Source organism: Fragaria vesca, linkage group LG1, assembly GCF_000184155.1.
Source record: "Fragaria vesca subsp. vesca linkage group LG1, FraVesHawaii_1.0, whole genome shotgun sequence".
NCBI classification, from domain to species: Eukaryota; Viridiplantae; Streptophyta; class Magnoliopsida; order Rosales; family Rosaceae; genus Fragaria; species Fragaria vesca.
In genome coordinates this window covers 18305451-18329378 of record NC_020491.1, presented here as the reverse complement: position 1 = coordinate 18329378, position 23928 = coordinate 18305451, and the positions used below count along the sequence as shown (strand labels likewise).

At 36.3% G+C, this 23928-nt stretch overlaps 4 protein-coding genes across 4 annotated transcripts; 2 read left to right on the top strand and 2 right to left on the bottom strand.

Moving 5' to 3' along the window:
- Positions 1 to 1623: 1623 nt before the first annotated feature.
- On the top strand, positions 1624 to 3015 carry LOC101291101 (UPF0481 protein At3g47200-like). The gene has a single exon (XM_004289424.1). The coding sequence runs from the start codon at positions 1624 to 1626 to the stop codon at positions 3013 to 3015; it is 1392 nt and encodes a 463-aa protein (XP_004289472.1).
- An 873-nt stretch (positions 3016 to 3888) lies between these two features.
- On the top strand, positions 3889 to 5192 carry LOC101290817 (UPF0481 protein At3g47200-like). The gene is made up of 2 exons (XM_004289423.1): positions 3889 to 4072; positions 4165 to 5192. The coding sequence occupies exons 1-2, from the start codon at positions 3889 to 3891 to the stop codon at positions 5190 to 5192; spliced, it is 1212 nt and encodes a 403-aa protein (XP_004289471.1).
- Positions 5193 to 6292: 1100 nt separating this feature from the next.
- LOC101298363 lies at positions 6293 to 10017 on the bottom strand. The gene is made up of 7 exons (XM_004288388.1): positions 9701 to 10017; positions 8718 to 8810; positions 8166 to 8611; positions 7971 to 8065; positions 7755 to 7885; positions 7176 to 7634; positions 6293 to 7093 (listed from the first exon to the last, which is right to left on the bottom strand). Exons 1-7 carry the CDS (start codon positions 9917 to 9919, stop codon positions 6503 to 6505), a joined length of 2034 nt encoding a protein of 677 aa, XP_004288436.1. The 5' UTR covers positions 9920 to 10017; the 3' UTR covers positions 6293 to 6502.
- A 9002-nt stretch (positions 10018 to 19019) lies between these two features.
- On the bottom strand, positions 19020 to 22477 carry LOC101298064. Its single transcript, XM_004288387.1, has 7 exons — positions 22167 to 22477; positions 21955 to 22047; positions 21428 to 21873; positions 20853 to 20947; positions 20617 to 20747; positions 20075 to 20533; positions 19020 to 19783 (listed from the first exon to the last, which is right to left on the bottom strand). The coding sequence occupies exons 1-7, from the start codon at positions 22395 to 22397 to the stop codon at positions 19196 to 19198; spliced, it is 2043 nt and encodes a 680-aa protein (XP_004288435.1). The 5' UTR covers positions 22398 to 22477; the 3' UTR covers positions 19020 to 19195.
- Positions 22478 to 23928: the final 1451 nt, after the last annotated feature.

Genomic DNA, 23928 nt, shown 5'->3' with positions numbered 1-23928 from the left:
GGTTTTGGAGCCCCATGTCGACCTCGTGCCACTCCTAGAGTGGTTGAAGTTAATTGGATTCCTCCTTCTCTTGGGTGGGTGAAGATAAATTCTGATGGCTCTTGGAAGCATGAAGAGGGAGTGGGTGGTTATGGTGCTATGTTTAGAGATTACAAAGGCCACTATCTAGGTGCTTTTGCCTCTAATCTTGAAATTCCTAGTTCAATTTCAACGGAGATAATGGCTGTTATTAAAGCTATTGAGCTTGCTTGGGTTCGTGATTAGAAACATATTTGGTTGGAAGTTGACTCATCTTTGGTACTTGATTATATTCGCAGACCTTCTCTTGTTCCTTGGCCTCTTCGAGTTCGTTGGTTGAATTGCTTATACCGAATCTCTAAAATGAATTTCAAGGCTACTCATATTTTTCGTGAAGGGAATAAGATAGCTGATGCTCTGACAAATCAAGGTACGTCATGCTCTGAATTGATATGGTGGGATGAGCCTCCACATTTCATATTATTGTCTTATAATAACGATGTTAGAGATATGCCTCAATTTCGTTTCAGCTAGTCTGTCATTTGTTTTAGGAGGTTTTGGTTTTGATCCCCCTCCTTTGTTTCTTTTTTCTTTTATTAATAACATAGAGTGATAGGTGATTATTCGCCTATCCTCGATCATTAACCAAAAAAAAAAATTTAATTATACGCGTAAACCTAAACTGAAACTTAAACTGGGTCGAAGGGCATAGGAACACTGTCTGGTGACGAACTCAGTAGGAGATGCTTTCATAGAAGTGGTCTAATCTGAGTTTGGTTATTTTTCTAAAATTATTTGTGCACATGTCTCCTTCAATGTGTTAGCTAGGAAAATGCAGTATGCATTTTAAGTTTGGGTCGAAGATGGACCACAATAGTTATTTATTGCATGTAATTTTAACTCTTATTTGTTCGTCAACAAATTGCTCCCTTAATTTTTTACTTCAATCAGGTATGTTGTTTAAACTCAAGGTCTGCCAGGCTTAATTAGTCTTTTGACATATATAGACCCATGCCAATGACCATGAAATCAAGTGACAATAAGATATCAATAACTCTCAGGAGACAATGTGATTAAACCTAATTTGTTAATACATGTCTGCAAATTAAGCTTGCGTTTGTAAGTTGCTAGAATTAAAATACTCTTAGTTAGCCGGTTTTTGGTTCATCAGAAAAAGAGAAGAAATTTCCCAGTAAGAGTTGATGGATCATCAGACAATTAACGGTTGGTATAAGGAATTGCAATATTATTAGCTTAATAACAACTCTAACTTGATCATCAAGCAACACACAATTGCACGAAAGAAGGTTGACTTATGAATCTATTTAAGATGAGAAAGATTCTGGTATCATCATCGATCTAGTTCCCTTATTTCGGTTTGGTTTCAAATAATTTCATAGCTCCAATACTCCAACTCCTAGCCGGATCCTTTTAGCTGTATCACTACTGTAGATGTATAGTAAGGTAAGTTACACTTGTATTTCAAGGTCCTTTTACAAAAAGCCTTTTTCTTTTAGTTGTTTTGAAGTTACAATGTTGGTTTTTAATTTCATTCGAATTTTTTCCAGCCTTTCGAGACACTTAATTAGATTCAAAGAAACAGCCATGGCAATCAATGGTATAACAAGTAGCACAGGTCATATTTCAATTGTCATAGAAGATGATAGCACAGATACTACAGATGTTGAAGCATTGCAAGACAGGATGATGAACAACCTAGGCGGAGATTCACCCTTCTCTGACATATGTTGCATCTTCAGAGTTCCCCAAGTTCTCCGGAGACATAACCCGAAGGCATATACACCTGATGTCGTCTCAATCGGACCCTTTCATCATGGCGGTACACCATTTCAGCGCATGGAAAAAGTGAAGCAATGGTACTTACGAAACCTTCTCTCACGCATGAATATAAGTTTGAGACTCTTGATTGAAGAGATTATTAGGGTTGAGAAACAAGCCCGTGATTTTTATTCTGAACCACTTGATCATCTTAATCAGAGCAGCTTCGTAGAAATGATGGTACTAGATTGTTGCTTCCTGCTAGAACTATTTAGGAAGTTTAGGGATAAGGAAGATAGGCACATCAGTGACCCCATATTTAACATGGATTGCATGTTTCAATATATATGCCATGACCTTTTGCTACTAGAAAATCAGATTCCTTGGTTTCTCCTAAACTGTTTATATACCCTTACCTTGGACCCCAAGGATGATCCCTCCCTCAGAAAACTGATGCTCACTGTCTTCAGCTCACATCACCAACTGGCACATAATTGTCTTTCATATCTGCGCCATCTAAATCATAATGTTCATGATGAAGATGACGATGATGGTAAAATCTTGCACATACTTGATTTGATAAGAACTTCAATAGTCTTCCCATTTAAAGATCAATTTGATCTATCATTCTACGACTCGGAAACAGAATTGATGCATCATGCGCTTGCACTCTCAGAGGCCGGTGTTAGCTTCCGAAGGGCATCCTCCACTAGAAGCATAATGAACATTGAGTTCAAGGATGGGACTCTGGCAATTCCACAACTAGCAATTGGAGAGTTGACGGATTCTTTGTTCAGAAACCTGATTGCTTTTGAGCAATGCTATCCTGGTCATTCACACAAGATAACATCTTATGCCGTTTTAATGGACAACCTCATCGGTTCCAGTAAAGACATGGAGTTTCTTTGTGAGAGAAAAATCATAGATAACTGGCTCAGCGCTGAGGATGCTTCAAAGTTCTTCGTCAAGCTTTACTATGACACTGTGCTCGATAAGTTCTACTACGGTGGACTCTGCTCTAAACTCAATAAACACTATGATCACAAATGGAAAATGTGGCGAGAAAAGTTCAAGCGCACCTACTGTTCTGATCCATGGAAATTTATATCTTTGACTGCAGCCTTTATACTTCTGCTTCTCACTCTGTTGCAGACCATATATACTATAGTGCAGGCTTGTACTAGTCAAATTCACCATCATTATTTGTGTGTCCACTAAGGATTCTTTTTACTTGGTCTTGTATATTTGCACATATCAACTAGTTACAATATCCATTATTAAAGGTTCAATGTGTACTTGTGTCCTATCTCATCTATGGATCAATAATATTCCTCATAGCAATCCAAACCGTTTTAGAGCCGTGAATATGTGGAGCAATAATAAGAAGCTCGGAAATTAGATTGAATACCCTCATACATATTTTGTAATTTTTGTTAGTAAAATGGAATTCCTCATACATATGACTCGTCGAGCTAGCAGAATTGATAGTATATAAGGCATTCACTTCCCTCTTCTTGAGAATTTGGGTGCATCAAATTGTAGTCTAAGATCAACATCGTTGAATGCAGACAATGCATTCTAGAAGCAAAGAATCAAATGCATGGACTAGTCTTGATTCTTGATCCAAATATTATTTTTCGTGCTGGAGAAGTTATATTGACTGGGTCAGTGATTGACCAGCAATATGCAGAGGCCATTCTGGGACTTTACTTCGACCTTTCCTTTTGCTGATCGAAGATGTCGACTTGGAACTGTTAATTAACTCTATAAAGAACTGAGTGTTTGAACAGATTTATATAAACCCCTTCTCTTCTAAGTTTCAATGATTGACCCCTTCACTAAGTTGAAGAATGCAGTAAATAAGGTTGGTATCTCGGTACGTACCACTACCAGAACTTCATTGAATTTGTTGTTAATACTGGTCATCTTTTCTATGAGCATCTGATTAATTTTTATGAGTTTTTATGATTTATGAACGCTATTATTTTCCGATTAAAATTTTGTTTTTGTTCTGGTGGCAACTTATGTTGTTGTTTCAGTCTTTTGGTGTAGGTGCATATCTAATTGGATTGAAAAATTTGAATCATTGTCATGGAAGATGATAAAGAAATCAATGTTGAAGCATTAGAAAACAACATCAGTGCAAAGCTTCACTGTGATTCACCTGTATCTGCCAAGTGCTGCATTTTCACAGTTCCTCAGGTGATCAGGAGACAAAATCCAAAGGCTTATCATCCTGATGTTGTGGCAATGGGACCCTTTCATGATCGAGGCAGTAAACACTTCCAACCCATGGAAAATGTGAAACTCTGGTATTTGCGTAACCTTCTCTTGCGAAAGAATATAACTTTGAAACGTTAATTCAAGGCATTAATGTTATTGAGTTTGAGAAACATGCCCGTGAGTTTTATGCAGAACCGCTTGATCATCTCAACAAGAATGACTTCATTGAAATGATGAAACTTGACGGTTTGTTCATAATCGAACTATTTCGGAAGCTTTGTTTTAGTGAAGATATTAGCATCAATGACCCCGTCTTCAACATGGATTTCATGTTTCAGTATTTATGCCATGACCTTTTGCTACTAGAGAATCAGCTTCCTTGGTTTGTTCTCAACTCTTTACATATCCTTACGAAGGAGGTTGTTGATTGCTCCCTCAAAAGACTCTTGCTTGTCATCTTTTACTCAGAACCACAATTGGGGCTTAACAGCAAGCGCTTCATAGATCATAATACAATTTTCCTCGACACCGACTTTGATCATAATCATGATCACGATGACAAAATTTTGCACATACTTGACCTCATAAGAATTTCAAGTGTTTTCAAATTCAAAGAAGATCAATTTCAGCAATCTTTTTATGGTCCTGAAACGCAACTGAAAATGCATCCAACTACTACTCTCTCAGACGTCGCAAGTGACGGTGACAGCATAGTGAACATAGAATTGGAAGACAGGGTTTATAACAATTTTCGCCCGCCTTTCTACGGCCTTAAGACACAATTTATGCATCCTGCCACTACCCTATCAGAGGCAGGAGTAGTGTTCAGAATGGATTCCAGTGATAGGAATATCATAACATATATAGAATTCGAAGATGGAGTGTTTACGATTCCACCACTAGTCATTGGAGAGTTGACAGAATCACTATTCAGGAACTTGATTGCATTTGAGCAATGCTATCATGGATGTGCGCAGAAAGTAACTTCATATGTTGTTTTGATGGACAACCTCATCGCTTCGCAAAAGGATATGAATTTGTTTTGTGAGAAAAACATAATAACTACTAATTGGCGGAGTGCTGATTTAAAAGCGTACCAATTCTTCAACAAGCTTTACAATGATACCTCGCTTAAGGAGTTCTTGTATGACGGACTGCTACCAAGTAAATGAGCATTACCAGGTTGCACAGGACAAAAAACTTCAAAGAATGAGGCGTGAGCTAAGAACTACTGCACAGTTGAAGCGTAATTATCTAACGTGGAATGTTACTTCAACAAGCCTCTGGAAAGTTACTTCTTTGATTGCAGCTTCTGTTCTTCTGGGAGTCACTATAGTGCAAACCGTATATGCCATGAAACAATATTATTATTCCCCTAGATGATGTTATTTTGTAACTCGTTTACTTTGTAGATTAAGCATTCCCTTTTGTCTATATTATTCGTTTCAGAAGCTACTACGATTAGCACTTCTATTGCCTTCTTCTAATTTGTAACTTTCATCGATCCACTAATTAAGGTGAAAGCTTTAAGGATTTGCTTGAAGGAGAAGAAAGAAATTAAGCTCTGGAATTGTATTGATCTTTGGTTGTTATAGACTTACAGAATGAGGAACTAACTATGAAACTGAAAGCTTAATTAACAGTGTAGCTAATTTAATCAAACTCATTAACAGCTAATTAATTAACACTAATTACATGCACTCTTAACATTAGGAGACTTACTCGTTTGATAGAAAGAATAAGTTTAGTTATTCGCACAGATCAACTAGTTACAACATCAAATGATAGGTTCTATATATGTACTGGTGTCCTTTAAGGATCAATATTCCTCAACTTAGCAATCGAAACTGTTTTAGAGCCGTGAATATGTGGACATATTTGGTATTTTTTTCAATTTTTTTGTTAGTAAAATTCCTTGTGCTGTTGTGCATATGATTCCTTGTAGCAGAAAGTAAGGCTTTCACTTCCTTCTTGCGAATTTGTCTGCATCTTGTTGTTTGTTGATGATATTTCTGCCTTTGGGTTTATGAGCGAGATGTGTGTGATATGCTGTAATTGGTTCTTGGGGGTGTGATAGTGTGTTTCTCTTGGGCCCTTTGTTTCCTTCTGCTGCAGCTAGCTTGGCATTTTTTCTTTAGATTTTCTCAACCAAAAGGAGAAAAAGATAAAGGTAGCTACATCAGTATGAAAATCTTCAAGCCAGAGGGCACGAAAAGATACAGAGAACTGTTGAAGCATAGCATAACATAAATAAGATTACATTAGAAGATGAACATAAGATTTTAGTACCTCTAGTATTGAAAACACACAAATCAGACTCACATAGGCGGACAACACATTACCAACGTAATGATAATGCCCATTATTATTGTACAAACGATGACACTGGACAAACAAAACAAAGCATAACACTTATCCCTCGTACCAGCTAGCTATAGTGGCATTAGACACCCTCTCAGTCTCTCAAAAGCAAACCATAGATCTAATGATGCGCGTTAATAGGACCATCAGTGTGGCAACACTTGTAGCTCACATAGGTCTCCATGGTGCGAGGACACTCGGGACACTTCATTGTCTCCGGAACCTTTCCTGCAACACTTGGAATGTCAAGGCGGACACAGTGCTTCATGGTCTGAATCACCTTATCGTGGTACGATTTGAATGAGACCTCAAAGCCCTTTTCCTTGATAAGCTCCTTCCATCTCTCAAAGTCCTCGAGCACCTTCAAGATTGTGAAGCCGTGACCACTGACCACCACAGTAGACCCTTTGCTAAGCACGGCCCATCCACTCTCATTTTTATAGGAAAGTAGCTTCTGGACTTCTTTGGTGACAGTGTCCGTTTGCTTGTTGACATTGGTGAAGAACAAGCTCTCAATGCCGCTCCAGAAACGTCCGAGAATCCCAAGGTCTTCACCTCCTTTTGCGCTCTTACCAACACAAAACAGCTCAATGTTGATCTTAAGTTCCTTAATAAAAGGATCATTTGCAATGGCAGTTGCTTTCTTTGTGAATTGCTGGATCCATTCATTGTCCTTGCCTCCATAGAAGAAAATGTACTTCTCCTCCTTGATCTGTTGAGGAGTCAAAATGTTACAAATTAAACCATAACATGTCAAATGGTTTGTGTTGTATTGTGAATATGAGTTTGCTTACCCATGTCTGAATGGTTGGGTGAATATCATTCACAATGGGGGTGATCCACTCTTTGTCACTAGTAAAAGTGTCTTCTATGCCCTTATGGAAAGGAAATGCCTTCATTCCATAAATTCGAATCAAGTGGAGAGCATTGGTGTTTTCTACTTTGCCTTGTGGGTTCATTACCACCACTGCAGGCTTACCCTTGAAGTGCCACTCTTCCTTGATAAACCTGATGCCTGCAACTGGTGAAAAATACTGCACTGTGTACCATGGCATCTTAGTCCTCAAGATCTCAAACTTCTTTCGTAGCTCATCAGTCCATTGCTCCACAATGGGAATCCACACAATCTTGTACTTATCTTCTTTCTTTATTCCCTCATAAACTGGTTTGAGAATTGCAATGTCATCATCAGAAATGTCAAGGCTTGAAATGAACAACAACACATACTTCCTCCTCAGCACATCAATGGTAACCTGTTTGGAATTTGGATAACCAATTACATGGATTAGTACAATGCAAGTTTAAAACTATGGATAAACTATGTTATAAATTTTATTCCACAATACGGTATTTGATAGGGGGATCGAACATACCGTTTTGTTAGTCGAACCATCAATGATTGGCTGCACTGTATCCTTGGTGAAAATCAGGGCCTTGAACACCTCCATAACTTCGGTAGGGGTCTGAAAAAGTTTCCTCAGCTTCCTATAGGTCTCTGCCTCCTCTGTTTTCAATACTAATTCTTCAGCATTTCTTGTAGTACAAGATACACAACGAATACAAATTGATTAAGAAAAAAAAGTACCCACCTATTTGTTTCTTGCAGATTATCAGCTGGATCTTAAGCTTGTTTAGGATGTAATGGATCTTTTGAGAATATTGGGATAAATCGTGTGGTTTGTCCCTACATCAAATTCAGATTAGATAAATAAATAAATGTTCTTCACTATCTCTAATCACGTCAACTATAGAGATCATCAAATGGTGTTGACACGAAAGCTTACTCATCACTGGTGAGAAGGGTGACTTTAGTAGCACAAGCAACAATGGTTATGATAGACCAGTAGACATCAACTGGGATATGGTCCATTGCAATGGCCAATGCAGGCACATCCTTTGGATCATAAGTAGAAAGCTTCTCCAGCTCAAACATGCACTCGATCACTTGCAATGTAGTCTTGATCAGAGTGTTAAGCTCAACCACTGCCTGGCGCCGTTTCTGGAGGTCAGCGGGCTTGAGAAGGACGGGCACTCGCTTAAGGATTGCGACAGACTTCGCAAGCGGGTCAGATTGATGGATTTGGGCAAGGAGCCAGAACTCACCATATTCCAAAGCAAAGGCAGCTAAGGCCAAGACTGCCTTGGCTTCCCAGGAATAGGTCGATAGCTTGTTGAGTATTGAAAGTGTTGATTTGTGGGCAATCTCGTCACCTGGAGCCTTGCAAGATAGCTGAAATTTCATACACGTACAAAGGTTGTTAATTTAGGTAACTCAGAAAGAATAAAAAAAAAATCCTAAATTAGGAAAATTTTCAGTGTAAGTAATAATTAGTCACCTCACAACCAATTGATTTGAGGGTACACAATGGGGAGCTGAAGCTGGCTTTTGGGGGCATCTCATCTATGGTTTCAACATGAACCTGGGTTCCCTGCAACAAAGCCAACAAGTCACAAGTAATTAATAACTGGAATCTAGCTAGTGTTCTAATAATATTCAAGATCAATTATATATATATATATATATATATGTACATATCAAGTTAACTGTAACAAATAACATATATATATATATATATATATATTTCCCATACATTACCAAGGGTTATCAATTTTCAATATAACCATGCTAAAAATCCTATGAACTTTCTGAGTATAATTAGCTTTGCACAGTAACATGATTTAGAAACTTAAAAAAAAAAAACAGTAACATAATTTAGAAACTTAAAATTACTATAAATCAACTATATATTTTAGAAGTTCAAAATGGATATCTAATTGGTGACAAAGATTGTATAGAGATTCATTTTCTTGGTCCAGGACTCATGCATGGTAAAGAACAACTTTTTCTTTTCTTTTTTCAATTACCTTTAATGAATTTTTTTTGTTCTTGTCCATGAAATTGATGTCTTTTGTCAAATACATGAATGCGTGGTGTTGGTGACCCTATAAGATGCCTGCTTCGATCGTTACTGAAAACGACTTAATCGTTCTCTCTAATCTGTTTTTATTTGCAGCAAAGTAAAGTTCCGATTCTTCTCATCTCATCTTGTTTCCAATTAACCAAGAAAAAAAAAAAAAAAGCAAAAACAAAAACAATAATTGTACGTTAAAGTAAAGCCTTTTTCGTTTATTGCATGCACTTATATTTGTGGTGAAAAAAGCTTATGGACCTCATCGCAAAAGCGCTACCAGCAGAAGCACTACTGTTCCAAGATGCTTTCTACAGAAACTTCTAAACAGATAGAATCACAACAAGTCCATACAAATTCACACATTGAAAAACACTGCATAATGGACTAGCACAGCATACTATGTATACCTGCACGATGTTATCGACGATCTGGGTAGAACGCTTGATGATGTTTTCGGTGATCAAGAAAAGAGAATCGACGTCAAAGGAGTCGTCCTCATGGACATGGCTGGTGTAAATGAGCTCTAAGATTTTGTGGTCAGACATGGTGAACAAGCCGAGCTCACCCTCAATGTTGGTGACAGTTGAGGTCACCTTGCTCACCGTATTTTGTGCTATGCCTAGCATGGTGAAGCAGATGGCTTAGTTAACACAGAAGGGAAGGAAATGAAGGAGCTGTGATTAATTCTGGCTTATGGATTTGCTTAAGGGAACTGGTTGTTCTTGGAGTTCAGTGTATGCTGAGGGACTGTATTTATAGCAAGGTTGAGCTAGGACAGTAGCCTTGTAAGAGTGGTCCAGCTCAATACGAAGACGTTGCCATTTGGTGAATTTGCATTGGATTTGAGAGACTTCTGGAAAAGGACCGGCAAATGCCTTTTATTTATTTAATAATAATACTTGGGACCTTTATTGTGTAATTAAATAGAGCTCGAGGACTTTTGTTGAAAATCTAGGTTTAGCTCAAGTTCATGGGTAAAGCTATCATTGTATTTAGGTCTAAACGTACATTCATGCTTCTAAAAAGTCCCGTCTAGGACCGCATAGTCTTCGTCTAGGCTCTAGGCTGTAAGAAGCCGTCTTGTTTTTCTTCTAGGCCATTGTGCTAGGCTGTGGCAATTAGGCAGCCGCCTAAACGCCGCCTAGCCCGTTTAAGCTACTAAGCTCTCCGGTTAATTTGTTTTCTTTTTATGGTGGGGTTGATATTGTGGGAAGTATAAGAGTATAAGAGTGAATGATGTGTTTAAAATTGGATTACAGAGGTTAATTGGCATCCACCTCTCTTTGGTTGGATTAAAGTCAATACTGATGGTACATGGCAAAAGATTACAAGGAAATCTGGTTATGGTGGAATTTTTAGGGATTTTCACGGCTCTTTCCTTGGTGCTTTTGCTTCAAACCTTGAAATTCCTAACTCGGTGGATACAGAGGTTATGGCGGTTATTCAAGCTATTGAGTTGGCTTGGGTTAGAGATTGGAAGCATATTTGGCTTGAGGTGGATTCAACAATTGTGCTTAATTTCTTACGGGATCCTCATCTTGTCCCTTGGCGTTTGCGAGTAGCATGGGGTAATTGTTTGCACCGTATTTCTCAGATGAATTTTTTATCTTCTCATATCTTCAGGGAAGGTAATCAGGTGGCCGATGCTCTTACCAATATGGGTTTATCGATGTTTGCATTATCTTGGTGGGATGAACCTTCCCACTTCATTCGGGGCATGTATCAACGAGATAAGTTCGGTCTCCTAAACTTTCGTTTTCATTGACTTATTTTATAGTGTAGTTTGATGTCTCTTGTTTGGTGTTTTAGGATACTGGTTTTAGTGTCATCCAACTTATTTATAATCTTTCTTTTTATTAATAAATTTGAGGTGTGAGAGCACTCTGCTAGTCTGCTCTATCTAGCTCCTGTTAAAAAAAAAAATTAGATTCAAATTTGCCGACCAACAGCTTTTTATTGGTCATAAGACCATCTAATAAAAAACTGTCATATGTGATAATTTACAGTTAACTCTAATTATAGTTAATTGAGAAAGAAAAAGTAATAACAGTAAATACTCTTTTATAATTATAATATCTCAAACCTCTCCGCCTTCTCCCTCTCCCGTCGACAACTACGTACCTCCTTGACTGCTGCTCCTCTGCGGCCTCCGCCTTAGCCGATGGTCGCCACTTTGTAAAACCCCATATCAGGGAGGAGAAAAGTGAAGAAGGAATGTTGACGTGGATTCTGGAGGAGAGGAGGTGTGCCCTTGGGCTCGGAGGTCGAAGAGATTCATGGTGTTCTGCTTCTGCTTTTGCTTCTTGGAGAGAATGGAGGCCATGGTGAAGCTCGGTGGGAACACAACTTAGCCGACGGCCGCCGGAAAATTCTGACGGTTTGGCAGATTTGGGTGGAGTTGGGGTTGGGTTTCGTTGCTTCTCTCTGGTAAACTTGTTGGGTTTAGGTATTACTACTGAGACATGTTGGGTTTTCTGATATTACTTGGATATGTTTTTGGGTTTTCTGATAAGATGGGCAAGAGAGATAAGGAGAGAGAGAAACTTAATTACACAAATATTATTTCAGTTTTGTCATTAATTAATTATTAATATAATTCACAAGAGTTAAGTCAGTTAACCATAGTTATGTTATAGAACACATGACATCTTTTTATTGAATGGTCCTATAACCAACAAAAAGTTGTTGGTTGACAAATTTGAATCCTAAAGAATTAGAGGTGTGTAAGAAAGTTATACTAAATTTTGGATAAATTTATCTTATAAATGGGTCTCACAAGATTTATGTTGAATAATTTATTCATATTTAACTGTTTTCAAGTATTTGAGTATATAAAATATTTTTTAATTAATAAATCTTTAAAAAAAAACAAATCGCCTAATCTCAGTTTAAGTTGGTCTAGGCTCTAGACTGTGGGTTACCGCCCACCTACCGCCTAGCATCTTTTAGAACATTGCATACATTACTTGGCACAATTCTGGGTTGAACGCGCTGCAGCCTAGCTAGACGTAGTCACAATAGCGGAGCCAAATATTAGAACTGATCGAGGAGGCAAATTAACACAAGCTCAACTCAATTTAACCAAAGGATGAAAGACATATATAATCAAACATTAGGGGTGCCATGGACACTGCATGCCTTTGTGTATGGCTCCACCTTCCCTATATATGTATTGCACACTCACACCATAAGCTCGTCAATATCTTAGGGTAGTACAACACCGCCACACCGGAAAGTTGAGGCCCAATGCCGAATAAATGGTCGACGCGCCTACCGGCCTATTGTTTGTGGGTGGTTTCACAAAAATAAATGAAGTTTAGTCAATAAATATTGTTGTTTTAGTGATTTATTCTACTAATTTGCAGTTAGAATTTATTTTTGCATCGCTATGAATAATTAGTGATACAGTATATATCTTAAGTTTAAGATAAGTTATAAAGATGTACGTAGTATGGTTTTTTACCACAACTTTTCGGATTGGCCAACACACTTCATCCTTTCATGGAGTATGGATGATGAATAGTCTTATCTTGCGAATCACATTGTTCATGATTTGATGTTTTATGCTGGTAAATAATCTAACATGATGTTCCTCCAAAGTCATGAATCATGATACAAAGTTAATTAAAGGCAATTGATGGGACACTGCACCGAAAATGTTAATCATATATGCATATGTCGTAGATGAAATTAATTAGATTCCACAAAAACATGATCTTGAAGATAAGAAAGGACAATAATTTGTCGAATGTGAAAGCCAAGATATCGATCATAGAATGATGCAACTCTCTAAATGATAAAGAAAACAGGTGAAGAAAATATGGCTTCTTTTTCTGGTCATGATTGATTTCCTGAATGAAATTAATATATGAAAAAAAACAAATGATATCCATGATTTGTGTTTGTGTTTGTTTCTTGATCACAGGATATGTTGTCTAAAACATGCATGTTACAGCTAAGATAGGTCATATTTATTTAAATTACCACAAAGTAGAAACTTAATTTGAGCCTTCTTCTTTGATATGCATAAGACATTTATTTAGGCAATCTCCTTCAGGTAGCCACAAAAGTAACAGCAACTCGATCAATTTGGTGGATAGATCTCACTTCATGAATTATATATCTACTATTTTCTTCTCCTTCGAATTCATTTTTTCGGCTTTATACTATCTTCTTGTTGTCATCTGATCAGTAGATAAAAAGAAAGAAAAAAGTTTTGAATTTTGCAATTTGGATCTTTTTCAAGAACAAAAGAAAAAGATGAACCGAAAGAAGATAGAATATGAGGCTTTGTAGTTTTGGCGGAGATCCATTAAGCAAATAAAGGTCACTCATTACTCAAGGAATGAGTTCTCTTAAGGGGTTGGTGTTCAAGAGCTAATTAGATTTAAGCTTCTACTAGACCTAATTTAAGACCCTAAAGTGTTTGTTCTGTTGGACTTTTATTGAGAAAAAAGAAAAACTGTGCTTCTTCTTTTCGCTGCAAAAACTGTGCTTCTTCTGTGTCTGTAACGGTAGAGGACTTGAAAGGGTGGGAGGAGAGAAAGAGAAAGAGAGAATGAAAGAGAAGAGTACACTCGGACCCAAAAAAGAAAGTGAAGAGTACACGACAGAAAAAAAAGAAGAAAAAGGTGTAACCAAGAAAAAAGAAGAAAAGAGTGATTCAGGCCATTGGATCATGAAGATATACGTGTCATCATCTCAAAGAAAGCTTAGGCAGCTCAGGTTGTTTGGAAGGTTAGGAGAGGATCCGGATCCCAAAATAAATTGTGGGAACAAAGCAGAACAACTTTATTTCTTATTTTTTTTTTTTTTCTGGAAACGAGAAAGAAAACATCAGATCGAGTGATCTGATTAAAGAATGATGGTACACTGAAAAAGGACAAATTAATAAACGATGTGATTGTTAGCTCTATTTGATCCGCACACGTCGAAAGGAGATGGACGATTGTTTGTTCCCTCGTGTTGCACAATCTGATAGAAAGGGCTTCACTTTCAAGCTGCAGGGCCATTCTTTTTAAAATTAAGAAACAGTGGACCAAAAGAGATAAATATCTGTCTAAAAAAGCTACAAGGATTAATTAAGTTAATTATACAGGTTTGATGGTTTGAATGATAATTAAAAAAATTAACAAATGTGAAACCCTCAACAATGCACAACACGTTTTTCATATGGTTGGGTTGTAATTAGCCAATTAGGGCACTAGAATTCTTGGGCTGAGTCACTCCAAGTCAAAAAGTTTAACCATGTGGATAATTATATTCGCAAAGAATTTATATACGCATAATTCACTTGATTCTAATATCCGTCGCTAACAATGGTGTTAGGGACCAGAGGTTTCAGTTGAACCCTTTCAAGTTTTAAAAAATCTTAATTAGTCTTAATAAAAATTAAATATTAATAGAATGAATCATAAATTGATCATTTTCTTTTAAAAAATCCGTAATTAATCGTAAATATTTTTCAAACACCAATATAATGAAATACAAATTTATACTATTGAAATACTTAATCTAAATTAATACAAATTATGTCAAAAGTTTCTTACCAAATTAATATGTACTTTAATGCTTTAATTTCCATTTATACGATTTTTTTTCTTTAAAAATAAGTTAAATGGAAGCAACACATTAATGTTTGACATCATGCATTGACACTAAAGAAAAAGTAACACATTATTTTCAATATTAATCGTGCATGATACGAAATTTCATAGTTTATTTTAGATAATTATTTACTGGTCTTTTTATGAACAATGTTTGTTACGAATTTGTATATAACAAATAGTTGAAATTAAGTTTGTGTTACTTATTTAAACAAAATTATGACATTGCTAGAGAGTGACTGAAAATGAATTTAGTATCTTAATCAATAAAGTTTGACCATTTTAAGTGAGATTTCTGGCTACGCCACTGCTAACTTGAGACCTCTATTGATTTTAAATTTTTTGAAGCAAAAGCGGGCTTATAACCCATTGTATTGATAGTTGTAGCCAGAATGACACCGATACAAACTCCAACAAATTGAGATGATTCACATACCATTACAAATGCATTGCAAATTAAAGGCTCATGTCATTGTTTAGGATCTTTGTTTAGCTTATATATGTTATTGCTTTCTAGTGTAGGTGTTCACTTTTTTAATTTGAACGTATTTTCATTGATATTTTTTTTTTTTTTTCTAGTTTCTAGTTGTAGTTTGAATAAAGAGCATATCGTTCTATCTAGTTGTAGTTTGCTTGTAGTTTGAATAAAGAGCATATGCTTCTGCCAGCCGACCAAACAATAGTTGGTTGAATGGTTTTCGTACGGTGAAAACTCTTCTATGCATCAAGGTGCAAGTGAACCGAGTAACTAATTTGCAGTATTTTGATTAGGTCATACATACATATATACTAATACCGTTAACATAATTGAAACAAAAAAAATAGTCTCAAGTATTTCCAAATAAGGAGATGAGAACACTAGGTCGAAGATGATATATTTTTATTATGGGCGTTTGATTTGATCAGATCAAAAATAAAACTAAAAATAAGGAATTTAGGGTCTCTAATTTTCATTTGATCTTCCCATACGGCGATTTGAGCACTTACACATTAATGGTACAAGTGCACCTTGGTGCGTAGAATTTTTTTTTCTATACGGATGGTATATATATAATTATATATTCGTCTCTATATGCAACTATGCATGCGGATCAAAGGCTCTAAATTCGAGTCATTAATCTTTATCATCCCTCTAGCTGCTAGCTGTAGAATTAACATCGATGATCGATCCATCTCGAAATTGTACGTGATAGTTGGTGGGAGATTAATAAACATCATTAGTTAGTAGGATCAATCACTAACTACTTCTCCTTTCATATGAAATTAACATGCATCACATGCACCTGCCTAGAGTACAGTAACAGATAAATGTGATCAGGTTATCGACCTTATGTTGTTGATGATAATATGTACGTGACTGATAGCTAGGATTAACCAAATGCTTTTTGCGCATGCGAATTGGTTTGTGATGGAGTTGGAATTAATGGAAAATGTGACATTCATTCAAGGAAAAACAAGAAATTGCTAACGTACAGAAGAAATCAACAATTTATCAGAAAAGGCCCCCAATAATCTCAGGGTTGCAGCTTAACCTCAGAGTTTATATCCTTTCTTTGTGGTTGTTGAATTTTTTTGCTTGAATTATTGGAGATAGGAAATATTGCTAACGATAATTAAATACAGTGCAGGTTCTGGTATTGTGGTTTCCAGTTCAGTTTTGCCAGGCAAACAAGAAAGAGCCAGAGCCAGAAGAAATGGTGAATTGGTGATCGAAGGAGCCAGAAGCTCGATCTACTAATTGATGATCGTTTGTACAGCATAATTAGCAATAGATAAAATACCCATATGAATTTGTCTACTATCTTTGGGACACTCGAAAGAGGAGATGGATTTCTTTTCAAAAAGAGATCGAAAGAACAAAAGTTTAATTAATAGTTAATTTGGATAGAAAGGTTTTTCGCATTCATCATTGTTGGGAGATTAGGCTTCTAGAGTACTCCACATGCGCATGGGAACAGGACTACCCGGCCCTTAATTTTTTTTCCTTTTAATTCAGGCGTTTAAACTCAGAATTATTATTTTTGTTAAATAAACATCTTACTAAAATAAAAATTAACAGTGTCTTTGAAGTTATGTTGTGAAGACTTAATAATTCAGGCCCTTATATATTTGCAATGCGGGTGCCCGTTAATTAGTCTGTTAGCTTGAGTTGTTATTTTTGCGTAAGACGTTGATTGATATATGCAAAGATTAAAATCTCTGTGATATATCCGATACATCCTCCGATATCTTCTTTTTTTGAAGAACCGATATATCTATAGCGGTAAATATCTTATCTTTCACCGTATCTCCGATACCATTAAATATCTTTGATATATAGGAAATATCTCAAATATTTAGGATATTAACGATACATTTTCGCTATATTAAAGAAATATCTGTAAACAAAATTCACATAAAGAAAAATAACGTTCAACGAATATTCGAAAGATGAGTAATTCCCTCGAGTATATCTAAATGAATATGGACAATCTTCTACAGTGGGAGGATTGAACAATTTTTCATCTGAAGAAAATTACAATCATGTATAAGATCATGATCATGACTTTAGAAGTATTAGGTATGGAGTGTAAGAGGATACCATGTATGGGAGAAGGACTAGAGGTGCAAATGATGATCAAGATGTTGCTTCAGTTACGCTAAGTTTTGAGTCTATTAGTTTAGGTAGTGGGACTAGAACCTCAAATGAATCTCAAGAAGGCAACAATCAATATGGCTATAATATTTATGGCTATAATTAATGCGCAGAAGTTAGTGATCAGTCATTTAGTTGGATTCATCATTACTATCCACTTATAGGGGAAACAGTCGGCTACTCCAAGAAGATATATGATTATCATATTCAATACTACAATTCGTAATATATGAGTCATATGTCTTGGTTTGATTATTGTACTTTTATGGACCAACGTGCGTTTTATCAACAACCTAGATTCTCGTTCTAGATGTAGATGAAATTGATGTTTGTAATATTTATATGTAAATTTAATAATTTAAATATTTCAGAAAAAAAATTCTTCCCAAAATACCTATATTTTTTCTGGATGTATCAAATATATATTTTTTTTAAAATACCGATTGATACCCCGATACCGATATTTTAATCCTTAGATATATGTGTCTTATGATCATGGATAAGTAATACAATTATCTATTTCTATTCAACAAAGAAATTAACCGTTTTTTTTTTCTATTTCCGAGTAAAACATCAAGGACTGTATTAACTAAGTTGAATGATTACAATCAAAAGCTAAAGCATCCAATTAAGAAATTAACATATGTGCTATTCATACCCTATTGGCCGGTATCATGCATAGCTGCTAACATGTGTGCTGCGATATTGGTAGTTCTAGGAGCATAAGGGAATTCCAGATTTTGTGCATAAATATTTACTTAACTGATGTTAGTGATGTATATCCAGCAACAAGTTAATTTTGTCAAACCTATATATATAATTATCATGCAAACCTACGTACGTTGTTAATTTTGCGAAACCTTAACGATGTTTTAACTCAAATTACAAAGGAATTATTCAGATAAATAAAGTCGACCATGCATCTGTTTCTTTTTTTTTTCTTTTTTTTTTTAAATTTTATTCTTAAGGATACCAAATGTTAATATCTTTTTGTTTGCACGTGCTACTGGTATCGATCTCCACCACTCCTCCAAACTAAATGTAGATGGAAATTTAGATTTTCCATCATTTGTATTTTTCTATTTTGTAGTTTGGAGAACGCATATATTTGTCCCCTTCTTTTTGTATTTCAAACCTTTCTTTTAAACTAACTCTTAATATTGAAGAGAGGGACGGGCGTGATGGTGGACTCGAGTGATCGACTCTTATTATGTTGAGATTCATGGTAATATTTTTTTCTTATATATCTTATATCTTATGTTTCTTGTTTCTCTTATATATATCTTAAGTTTCTGAGGAGCTAATTAACATCGCAAATAAAATCAGTTAAATACTTTAGGTATTTGAGTTCACATGTTTGGATAAATCAAAATTAAATATGCATATGAGATACCAGATCATGTTTTCGTAGCAAAATATTAGACACTCTTTATTTACATACTCACGAAACACAAATTTGAAGTAGGTGGTCTTTGTTCTTGTATCGGAAAAAAAGTAGGTCTTTTATTCAACATGTTCCGTACAACATCACCATAGTAGACATAACAGGACTAAACACAACATACATAAGCTTGGCATACATCAACATGTCCATCCATCACGGCGAAGGGATGACATGTGAGTTATTCTAGCAAAGATACATGACATAGTACAAATAACACTTAGTGATGTGCGGTAGGACCATCAATGTGGCAGCACTTGTAACTGATATAAGTCTCCATATTACGCTGGCAATCCGGGCACTTCATTGACTCCGGCACCTTTCCGGTAGACCCCGGGATGTCAAGACGGCAGCAGGGTCGACTAGCTTGAACTACCCTCCCATAATAGGCCTTGAAACAAAACTCAAACCCTTTCTCCTTGACATGCTCCTTCCATTTCTCAAAGTCCTCTACCACCTTCAATACCGAGACACCATGACCTGTGACCAACACAGTCGATCCTCTGGTAAGCACCGCCCATCCACTTTCGTTCTTGTAAGAGAGAAGCTTCTGGATTTCTTGACTTACTGAGTCGACCTGCTTGTCCACTTTGGTCAAGAACAAGCTTTCTATATTGGTCCAGAAGCGGCCTAGAATGCCATTGTCATCTTCTCCTTTGCTGTTTTTTCCAACGCATACCAACTCTATGTAAATCTTTGCTTCCTTCAAGATTGGATCATTGGCAAGGGCAGTTGCTTTCTTTGTGAATTGCTGAATCCATTCGTTGTCTTTACCGCCATAGAAGAAGATGTACCTATTTTCTTTGAGCTGTTTGAGGTCAAAATATTTAATCAGATCATATGATTCACACAAAAATTATCCTCGATCACTTATGTTTCAATGTTTCATTGTTCCATTATTCAATGAAATTGGTCTTTCACTAATCTTATATATATGAATGTAGTGAAAATGTATAGACAATGGAGGCTCCTTGTTCATCATAATGTCATGTTTTAATTTGATGTACTAATGCACTGGGAGGTGAAAGGTTATATAGGCAACAAATAATATCACGAGAGTTTGTATATGCACTTTGATCGGCTGAGGAGAATTACGTACCCAAGATGGCACAGATGGGTGAACTCCTTCAACAACAGAGTGAATTTCTCCATGAGAATGTGAAAGCTCTTTTTCTATTTTCTCTGTGAAAGGGAAGGCCTTGACTCCCCACACCCGAATCATGTGGAGAGCGTTAGAATGTTCGACCTTTCCTTGTGGGTTCATCACCACCAATGTAGGCTTACCCTTGAAGTTCCACTCCTCCTTAATGACCTTGATACCTGCTATAGGTCCAGGTTGCTGCACTGTAAACCAAGGCATCTTGTTCTTCAGGATTTCAAACTTCTTTCTAAGTTCATCAGTCCATTTCTCCACAATTGGCACCCAGACAATCTTATACTGATTCTCTTTCTTTGTGAGCTCATGGATCGGTTTCAGAATCGAAATGTCATCATCCGTAATGTCTAGGCCGGAAATGAACAGTAGCACATTCTTCCTCCTTAGGACGTCGATGTTAACCTGTTAAACCAATTAGGCACGATTAAATTTCAGTTTAGTAGTAACACTTGGTAGAAGTGATGTCACAAGAGAGATTTGTATACCGTTTGTTTAGTGGAACCATCAATCAGTGGCTGGACATTATCCTTTGTAAATATCAAACCCTTAAAAACTTCCATAATTTCAGTAGGTCTTCGAAGCAGATTTAAGATATATCTGTGATTCTTTGCCTCCTCTGCATCAAACAACAAGAACAGTAGTGCTTTAAATTTCATTTCTAAGAGTAGTACAACATAGAGAATGTAAACCTCGAGTAACCAAAAATATGCAAGTAACCCACCAATTTGTTTGTGGCAAACTATCAGCTGAATCTTGAGCTTGTTAAGCACATAGTGAATCTTTTGAGAATAGGGAGATAGATCAAATTCCTTATCCCTAAACAAAAATAGCATAAATATCATAAACTGGTATACAAGTTCAATATATCTCCAACAACAATGCATGTCAGCCTATATCCGTTGTAAAGTTATCCGAAATATATTTTGAAAAAGGGTAAACTATTGTATAGTCCTTGTGGTTTGAAGCCGACATCTGTTTAGTCCTTATGGTTTTATTTTAATATGAATAGTCCTTAAAGTCATGATTTTTCTTTTAACTGAAAAAATTGTTGAAATGACTATTTAGATGAAAAATCATGATTTTTTAACTGAAAAAATTGTCAGAATAACTATTTGGATAAAAAATCATGATTTTAAGGACTATTCAGATTAAAATAAAATAATAAAGATTATTTTGATGAAAAATTATGACTTTAATGACTATTCAGATTAAAATAAAACCACAAAAACTAAACAGATGTCGATTTCAAACCACAAGGTCAATTCTTTGAAAAACGATGGAGATCGAAGAACTTACTCATCACTAGTGAGTAAAGTGACCTTAGTGGCACAAGCCACAACAGTCATGATAGCCCAATAGATATCCACCGGGGTGTGTTCCAATGCTATCGACAAAGCAGGGACATCTTTTGGGGGATAAACGGAAAGCTTGCCGAACTGGTCGATGCATTCAATCACTTGCAATGTTGCCTTGATCAGATTGTTAAGCTCAAGTATTGCTTGCCTGCGCTTTTGCAGCTGAGAAGGCTTGAGGAGAACAGGGACTCGTTTGAGAATTGCAATTGATTTGGCAAGGTGGTTTGATTCGCGAAGGTCTGCGAGGAGCCAGAATTCACCAAATTCCATGGCAAAAGCTGCTAGGGTCAGTGATGCCTTCGCTTCCCATGAATAATGTGACAGCTTGTTGAGTATCGCCAGTGTTGTCTTGTGGGCGATTTCCTCACCAGGAGGCTTGCATTGCATCTGAAATTATAGAATGTAATTAACGATCAATTAACAACTAATTTATAAAGTTATTGAGTTTAATTCGCTGGTATAATGGACCTCGCATGAGATTCCCTTAAGAGTGCACAGTGGTACACTGAAGTTGGGTTTGGGGATCTTCTCCTCTATGTCTTCCACATGCACTTGGGTACCCTGCAACAACCACAAGAATGTACGTAGCAGTCACTACCAAAAAAGAAAAAGGCAGTTTCTAGCAGATCAAAAAATGGTCATTTTTTGCATAGGACTTCATTATACAATGTGGTTTATACCTGTACAATTTTGTCAACCGTTTGAGTTGCACGCTTAAGAATGTTCTCAACAATGACGAAGAGAGAATCATCATCAAATGATTCATCAGCATGGACATGAGTTGTGTAAATCTCATCCAAGATTTTCTTATCAGACATAGCAAACAGGCTAAGCTCCCCAGCAATGGTCTGCTGAGTAGAGTGGACTACTGAGGCCACCTTGGTAGTCACATTGTTTGCTAGGCCGAGCATGGTGATGATGGCTTAAAGGCAAAGATCGGATAGAGAGAACAAGGCTAACTTATGGCGTATAGCTTGTGTTTGCTGTTAGTGGTTTTTCTCTTGCAACATGCTTGCTCTATTTATAGCCAGATTTAGGCTGTGTATAGTAGTCTTCGAGTGGAATCTGTTTCTACATGATCATGCCACCTGTTCGGTCTGGATTTCCAAGATAAATCGGCGTGTGATTTTAATGCAATATATTATCCCTCCGCTAAGAGATGTTCCTTATCAAATACTCAAATGACCTGCTTCACCCAAAATGAGAAAGAACCTTCAGAAAATGACTGTGTGACGATTAACGTACCTTGCTAGAGCTATCATACACGCTGACAAATTTCAGGAAAAGAAAATAATTATAATTATACTAGTTATTTTCTTGGAATGGACTGGAACTGAATGATTACATAGCATGAGTTGAGTTTATGAATCAACCGTTCAAAATTAATAACGTGATTCATTTCTTTTCTCGATTTATGATTTTATTTTTTTTTTCATTTCAAACAAGTATACACGGTAGTAATGATGATTAACGTAGGGCTCTATGCGCAGGGTGCGAAAACAACGACTGGTTTTAGCTTTGAAGTATAAACACTATAGAAATTGTGTCTTCGAGTACTACTACAGCTAGCTAGACAAATAACTGCAATATTCGTATATATATATTGCAGTATTTACTAATCTCCAAGCGAAGGCTCCAGATACATATACGTGGATCATCGTGGATTCGATCACTTGTCAGCCTTTACTGGCATATGCGCGCAAGCTCCAGTCTTTTCTGGGAAAAAAAGACACTGCAACTCAAAAGATATGGACAAGCGACTTCACACGGTGCTCTATCCATATGGTTTGGCGCTACTTTCCCTCCCATGCATGTGTTTTGCGTGGGATGTGAAAACCCTCTGCTTTTTATCTTTGGTTAATTAGCAATTTAGCATGTGTTATGAAACTTTAAATGTTCATACACTGTTTAATTTCTTGTACATTATTTGTAAGGAGACAAAATAAATGCGAGTTGGTATGGTTGGGGGGAATACTTTGAAAAAGTTATCCTTCCTTTAATAATGCGTAATGATTGATGAGGTTCTTCCAATAGTTGATAATAGTTAAATTCATCTGCTTAGTCTTACACTAGTGGTTTCTCTTCTTAATTCGTGTTCAAACTTGTGTGAGAAGAGAAAGATGAAACAAGAGTGATCTTAAAAAATAAAACAAAATTAGATCCAAGAATTCCTTAATTTAATTGCATGCATATAAGTTTAAGTTAATAATTACATTCTAGATCGATTGGTGTCCATATATCTGCAGGTATAATATATCGTAAATTTGAGAAAACTTTATTACCAACTATGCATTTTGTATCATTCAAAAATGAATTATATTAGCTTAGTCTAATTTCTATTTTCTCTATCCTTTGTTAATTGTTTATTATTGTCTACAAGGGAACATGAATTGATGGGTGAGTAGTCATAGGACTGTCTATACATGACAACGAATTGATATG